The 7,684-nt window shown below is 39.5% G+C and overlaps 1 protein-coding gene across 1 annotated transcript; it reads right to left on the minus strand.

The window, feature by feature from the left end:
• Nucleotides 1-715: 715 nt before the first annotated feature.
• LOC111498787 (probable glutamate carboxypeptidase AMP1) lies at nucleotides 716-7,043 on the minus strand. The gene is made up of 10 exons (XM_023150159.1): nucleotides 5,811-7,043; nucleotides 4,417-4,659; nucleotides 4,173-4,325; nucleotides 4,015-4,083; nucleotides 2,847-2,934; nucleotides 2,662-2,745; nucleotides 2,471-2,559; nucleotides 2,125-2,238; nucleotides 1,888-2,022; nucleotides 716-1,141 (listed from the first exon to the last, which is right to left on the minus strand). The coding sequence occupies exons 1-10, from the start codon at nucleotides 6,756-6,758 to the stop codon at nucleotides 959-961; spliced, it is 2,106 nt and encodes a 701-aa protein (XP_023005927.1). The 5' UTR covers nucleotides 6,759-7,043; the 3' UTR covers nucleotides 716-958.
• Between the last annotated feature and the right edge of the window lie 641 nt (nucleotides 7,044-7,684).

The raw sequence follows: 7,684 nt of genomic DNA on the forward strand, positions 1-7,684 counted from the left end.
GATTTTTAAAAAAAAAAAAAAAAAAAAAAAAAAAAAACGAAAAATAGCGGGAAAACCATACTCGAATTTTTAAAATAAATATTAAATTATATTCTTTCTTTTTTTTTTTTAAATCACATTTATTTTGTGTTCCTTTTAATACATTACTTTCTTAATTTAATAGCTTGTTTATACTTTTTGAGACCTTATAAAATATTTTTCTCTCTCTTATTATTTTTTCAAATACAAAATTATATTATTATAATAAACTCAACTTTAAATTTTTTAATATATAACAATTATTTTTTATATTTATAAATTTATAATCATTTATTCTCTATCGTCAAAATTATTAACAAACAGTTAATATCTTGTTTCAAAAATACCCTTTAAATAAAAAGTATTTTCCTAAATTTTTATCCTCCAATTTTTTTAAAAAAATCTTTAAATTTTGTTAAAAGTCTCACAACCATTAAAAAAAATAATAAATAAATAAACTTCAAAAATATACTAAACTTCAATTTAAAAAACACATCATTAATATCGACAAAACAACATTTACAAGACATATGCAGACAACTTTCGTCCATATATTGACATACTTTTTATTTTATTTTATTTTTTTTGTTTATAATTGTTAAGGTGTCGATGTTATTTATAGTACTAATTGTAAAAGTACGAGACATTTTATGCAACGATGATCGATTTCGATTCCATGCAATACCATACGCAAAAAGAAAAGATGTAGAGAACATGAGGTATATTCATGGAAAGGGCTCTCATATCTTACAATTTACAGCCCATGCATCTTCAGTTTCCAGGAAAAAGGCAGAAGAAGAAGAAGAGGACGATACATCAACGACGACGACGAGAAACGGAGTGCATGATAAGGAACAACTTATGATCGATACTAGTTATGGTATCGCTTAATGTACAAAAAGTCTAGATGCTGTAAAATTTAGATACCTTTTCTTTTGTTTCATGAGAGTTCACCTTTAAGAGCAGCAGCAGCCCTTGTAATGGCTCTAACCACTCTCCAGATCTCATGCTGAATTACACCCTGCCCTTCACTTTGGTTCATTTTCATGGACTCCGAAATTGCGTCGGCAATACCTGGGAAGTAAGCCAGTGCACTCTCATAGTCACTCGATGGCCCGTAAACCTGCAACGGAGGAGGGTTTTCATAGTCGCTCGAAGGCCCGTAACTACTGGAATTCTGAAAACACGCTCAAATAATTGGGATATGCATCCAACCAAGTCTTTGATCAGGGAATGGGAGAATTCCCACTACCGCTGGCAGGCCAACCGGGCTGTAAGTGCGGTGGGATCGGGCTTCCCAAAAAGCCGACCCCGAGTAGACTCAGAGTGGAAGGAAATGGATGGGCTAGATCTGTTCTCTTGAACAACAAACCCAAAGGTTAGATTGGTGCAACTAGAGGGCCTATTGAGATTATTGAGCTCTCCACATGTTTATAATCTTTAGCACTATTGTTGTAATAGCCCAAACCTACCGCTAGTAAATATTGTCCGTTTTGGCATGTTTCGTATTATTGTCAGCCTCACGGTTTTTAAAATGTATCTGCTAGGGAGAAGTTTTCACACCCTTATAAGAAATATTTTGTTCCCCTCTCCAACCGACCAGTGTCCTCACTCGCACACTGCCTAGTGACTGGCTCTGATACCATTTGTTAACAGCTCAAGCTCACCGCTAGCAGATATTGTCCGCTTTGGCCTGTTACGTATCGTCGTCAGCCTTGCAGTTATTAAAACGTATCTGCTAGGGAGAGGTTTCCACACCCTTATAAGGAATGCTCCGTTCCTCTCTCCAATCGACGTGAGTTCTCCCAATTGCTAAGCAGCAAGCACTCACAATCATTTGGCAACACATCGATGAAATCAAATACTTACAAGATGCTTGAACCATGTATGGCCTCGAAGCCCATCAACGTCCAAGAACCCTCTTTCGGCCAGCATCAAACGATCGTTTAACGCTCGCGTTTGAAACAATGCCACAGCAGTAAAAGTCTCTTGCTCTCTCAATCTCTGTATTCACAAAATAATTCAGCATGGCTGTTAGAACACATAAATACACATCAAACATGTTAGATGCAGCAGCCCAAGTTCCATTTCTTTTTGTGATCTTACCTTTGCTTCCTTCTCAATTTCCTCTGCAGCGGACTTGAATTCATGGATGGACGTTGATAACGATTGCAACGATACGCTTCCATCTAAGATATCGTTCAGTATATCTCTGTATGCCTGTGTTGGAATGGAATCGACAACGTTTTATAAACAATGCTACAGCCTACAACCAGAAACATAATGCCGTGCTTCTAATACGACATGAAATTTAGTATAAGATCGGACCATGCTACCCGAACTTCTATCCATTTTGCGTTTTAGCTACATGAACTTTTGAAAATTTGATTTTAACCCCTCAACTTCCTTAAACAATCCAAACAAAGAACAAAAGTATCCAAAGTAAGGTCACCTGTAGCTGATTCGCGTAGGAGACGTAACTGAAAGGGAGAATTAAATCGTCAGCAAGTCGAAGGGCTAGCAGTCCCCAGATGCTGCCAACTGAACGAGAAAGTGACAGATGACCATTAAAGCATGCGATCGAATGCTAATCGTTCATTATTTGTAATGAAAGTTGGTTTTAATTTAAAAGAAGATGCTAACCAGCTGCATGTCGATGAAACAACGGGTCTCCATAACTCGCCATCCAATCATACGTGTCGAAGGCAGTATGATATACAGGAAAATCTGAGTAAGAAAGGAAAGTTGTCACAAAACAGAGGCAAACTAGATAGCAAGTTTCTTTACATTGACCATAATTAGTGGCATATGGGCTAAGAAGAAAGTACCTCTTCCATAATAGACATCAATAGAAGGAACTCCTGCATGTTGCACAAATGCAGCAAAATCAGAATTCAGAGCACCAAGTCTTTCAATCTGCAAACTAGCCAGGAACAATTGCAATCAAACAAACAAGGAAGAATTCATAACTTGTATGAAATCATCGGTTGGAGAGGGGAACAAAACATTGCTTACAAGGGTGTAGAAATCGCTTACTAGCTGACATGTTTTAAAACTTTTTAGAAAATACCCAAAGAGAACAATATCTGATAGTGGTGGACTTGGGCTGTTACAAATGGTATCAGAGTCAAATACCGAGCGGTGTGCCAACGAGGATGTTGGGCCCCCAAGGGGGTGGATTGTGAGATCCTACATCGGTTGGAGAGGAGAACGAAGCATTGCTTACAAGGGTGTGGAAACCTCTCCCTAGCAGACACGTTTTAAAACCTTGAAGGGAAGCCTGAAAGGGAAAGCCCGAAGAGGACAATATCTGCTAGTGGTGGGCTTAGGCTGTTACAAATGATATCAGAGTTAGACATCGGGCGGAGAATGTTGGGCCCCCAAAAGGGGGTGGATTGTGAGATCTCACATCAGTTGGAGAAGGGTATGAAACATTGCTTATAAGGGTGTGGAAACCTCTCCCTAGCTTGAGGGGAAGCTCGGAAGGGAAAGCCTAAAGAGGACAATATCTACTAGAGGTGGGCTTGGACTATTACAAATGGTATCAGAGCCAAACACCGGACGATGTGCCAGTGAGAACGTTGGCCCCCAAGGGGGGTGGATTGTGAGATTCCACATCGGTTGGAGAGAGGATTGAAGCATTACTTATAAGAGTGTGAAAATCTCTCCCTAACAAACGCGTTTTAAAACTTTGAGGAAAAACCCAAAGAAAACATTATCTACTAGCGGTGGACTTGGGCTATTACAACACAACATCTTCACGACAGCATTTAGTAATATTCATCAATAAAACTCTATTCAAAAGCCTAAGATTATTTAGTTTTGTGACTTCTACTATCACTCAAAGAAGCCCGGAGCAGTAGAGAGCGAGTCAACACATAGACTAGCTAATCCCTCCGTAGTTATACGATGGCGGTGACACAATAGGCAGTATAGAAAAGCCAATAGGGATAAACAAATTGACATGAATGAGAGATTAAGGAAGTATGCTCTTACATTGCCGATTCCATTTGTGGCAGTCCACGTGTCGTACACAGTTGCACCTTTCACATCAGGATCCTCGACCTGATATCAGTTCAAGTCTTAAGAAACATGTACAACTACACCCTCGACAAGATTCTATTACCAAAACAATAGTTTCTTTACTTCGGTACCTGTGCAGTAACCTCATGGAGGAGATCATCTAGCTGAGGGGTTGCACCAGAAAAGAACCCTGGTCCCTGAACTGCACAATCTACATTAAGGTAGGCCACAGCTTTGGTTCCAAGGTTCACAATGTTTTGCTCAACCCATTCAGTAGATCCTATCTATAAGCACCAAAATTTAGACCATAAATTACGCGTACAAAGTCATTAAAACATAATCATTCATCGCACATGGAGATTTGGGAGTACCTACCATACCGAATTCTTCAGCATCCCAACTGCAAAGAAGAAGTGTTCTTCGAGGGCTCCACCCCAATTTTCTCAAAAGAGAAAATCGACGTGCGATGTCAAGTAAGGCTGCTGTTCCACTGTTCGGGTCGACTGCCCCGAAACTCCATGCATCTCTATGATTACCCATAATCACAAAGCGATCGGGCTCTTCTAACCCCTTTATGACAGCTAAGACATTATGAATTGTTGCTATTTTTTTCTCCGCCTACAAATGAAATGAATCAAGAGTTAGAAAAAGGAAGAAATTGGGAAAAAAAATGAAACAGCCATGATAATGAAGAATCTCAAAACTTGATGCAAATCCAAAAGGCTCCATATCCATGGTCCATTTTTTAGACGCGTTTTAAAACCATGAGGCTAACGGTCATACGTAACAAGCCAAGGTGGACAATATCTGTTAGCATTGGGTTTGAACGATTACAAATGGTATCAGAGTCAGGCACCAAGTGGTGTGCCAGCGAGGACGCTGGCCCCCAAGGGGGTGGATTGTGAGATCTCATATTGGTTGAAGAGGGGAACGAAACGACACTCCTTATAAAAGTATGAAAATCTCTCCCTAATAGACGCATTTTAAAACCGTGAGACTAACGGTGATACGTAAAAGGCCAAAGCAGACAATATCTGTTAGTGGTGGATTTGAACTGTAACCACAAAACCCCAAATAGAAAACAGAAAATATTTACAAATCGAAATACAATTACAAGAAATCTCTCCAACAAGAATTGATCTCACAATCAAAAGAACATCAGAGAGAGCACTCCAAGAAGCGGCATGGAGCTGTATCATCTCTTTCGAGTGATACTAACCCCAAAAACGGAATATCAATACATACCCCTCGTAAATTGACTCGACAAAAATCCTAAGAGAACTTTCTCCACTTACAACTGATACAATGTCAACTAACATCAGCTCATAGGAAACCTGGTTTTGTACTTATTTACTAGGAATTATTAACCTTTTTCTATAACATTTTTTTTAAAAAAAAAGTTCAAGAAGTTTTAGCATCATTTTTTACTGTGACAAAACACCATGAAAATTTTGAAAACTTTTACCCTATGATGCCTCTTTCAATGTAATTTATGTCCTGATGATGAAACTCAGCAAGACAGGACAAAAAGTCCGACAAAGAACAGTGACATTGAGACAGTAGGATGAAGCAGAAAACATCCCCACAATTATGGTCAAGATAAGTCAACGAAGGACACGACACTTCCAAGTTTGACAAAGATTTTACAGCCGTAAAGCAAGTCACTTCTTCTAGGCCGAACAGAACAAACAGACAAAACAACAGCCACTAGCTAAAAAATTTCAGCACACAAACAGTTTATATTTTGACTATGTGTTGAAATTCAAAACCTGGTAAGTGAAGTTGAGATATGTCGGACCACCAGGCCCCACCGCCGCCGTCCCGAGCTTGACTGTGGTGTCCCGCCACTCCGGCGGTACGGAAGCAGTGTCAAGTGAACTCAAAATGATCTCAGCAGCCTCAGCCGACAAAGGCATGGAAGGAATTTTGGGAAACTTTCTCAAAACTTCACTGTCGTTCAAATTCAACCTCTCAGCTCCATCAATGGCTGCCCAACCAGGGCTGAGTGGGTCCCCAATTCCCCTCATCACTGTACCTCTCTCAAAGCCCTGTCTATACCCGTCGCTGTCGGTGTACAATAGAACCCCTTTTACCCCATTAGCCTCCGCCTTCGCCACCACCACACTCCTCGGAAATTCCCCTTTTCTCGCCACCGCAATGCATCCAGCGACGGTGACGCCCATCGCCGCCAGCGTCCGGTAGTCTTCATCCCGGCCGTAGTTTACAAATACCGCCACGCCGTACGCCGTACCGGACGGCGAATACGCGTGGTACGGATTAACTACGCCCTCAACATTCTCCGATAACGGAATTTGAACAACGCTTCCATTCGGCAATCGAGCCGTAAGAGAAGCGTATTTAGGGTAAGAAAGCAGAGCATCGTAGCGAATCGAGTGCGTTTCGAACCCGAGATCGCGGAAATGAGACTCCACATATCGGACTGTTTCCGACGAGGGTTCCGTTCCGGCGAGATGGGGATGAAGAGTAAGCGACCGGAGATACGACGCGACGGTGTAGTTCGACGCCGATGAAAGAAGAAACTGCCGGTACCGGACGGAATTTCTCAAACTCGAAGTTGCAAAGAACGACGAGGAGCTCGAAGAATGAAATGTGTAAAAACCCAAAACGCAGATGATGATAAAGAAGAGAAGGGTCGTTACGGGAGAAGGTTTCGATGAACACAAGGTCGTAAGCTGCTTCAATGGCATCGGAGCCATTTCAACAGGAACAAAGCCAGATAGAGAAATTTGGGTGAGTGAAGGGTTTTTGAAGAGGAAGATTCAAAGGGGTTTGGAGGAATTATAATATAAAAAGGAATTGCGTGAATCCGCCATTAACGAGGAAAGGGGAAAGAAAATGAAGAGCATTGAGAGTAACTATTATATATAAAAATATGTTGAAAAAGATTGGTAGGTTATGATTTGTGGGTTTTGATTTGATTTTTTAATTTGTTTATAAGAACTGGGAAATTGTGAAATCCAAATTCATGTATATTAGAAATAGGAGCAGCGGATGCTCAGCCCGGTTCGACAAAAATGACAGCTTTTTTGCCTTAAAAAAAACAATATTCATAAAGTTATGAGAATTCTTTTTTGGAGGTTGAGAACAAACTTTTGTCTTTTAGTTCGAGTGAAATGCACTTGCTAATTGCTATTATTATTTTTTATTATTTTTTTTTTTTTTGAAGTACACTTGGTATTATTTATTGGATTTTAGTGGATTTGCTTTGTTTGGAATATTGTTGTGGGTAGCATTTGAGTTTTTTTCTTTTTTTTTTTCTTTTTTTTTTTTGCCTAAATTAATAAATAAATCATCCATTAAGAATTAAAAATAAAAATAAAAAGTTTTTACACCGTTAGTACATTTAAAATTGAAGTGGGAGAGGACGGATGGGAGGTAGATAAACCGATTGCATCTATATATTAATGGTAATAACTTTTTTAAACTTGTTTTTTTATATGAATTAAGGTGTTCATGTTATTTTTAGTAAATTCATATATGGTACTATTTACTTTGGTTCATGTATCGCCATCAGCTTTACGGTTTTAGAATATGTTTGCTAATGAGATGTTTCCACACCCTTTGACCCGTTACGTGTCGTCGTCAATCTCACGATTTTAAAAACGCATTTTCTAGAAAGAGG

The sequence above is a fragment of the Cucurbita maxima genome, unplaced genomic scaffold (genome assembly GCF_002738345.1).
Source record: "Cucurbita maxima cultivar Rimu unplaced genomic scaffold, Cmax_1.0 Cma_Scf00025, whole genome shotgun sequence".
In the NCBI taxonomy this organism is placed as follows: domain Eukaryota; kingdom Viridiplantae; phylum Streptophyta; class Magnoliopsida; order Cucurbitales; family Cucurbitaceae; genus Cucurbita; species Cucurbita maxima.

Excerpts from the sequence above, each read along its gene's own strand:
- LOC111498787 (XM_023150159.1), bottom strand. The coding sequence starts at position 6,758 with ATGGCTCCGATGCCATTGAAGCAGCTTACGACCTTGTGTTCATCGAAA. Across the intron at positions 4,326-4,416 it reads ATGCTGAAGAATTCGGTATG|ATAGGATCTACTGAATGGGT; the intron begins GTAGGTACTCCC and ends TGGTGCTTATAG. Across the intron at positions 2,239-2,470 it reads CCTACGCGAATCAGCTACAG|GCATACAGAGATATACTGAA; the intron begins GTGACCTTACTT and ends ATTCCAACACAG.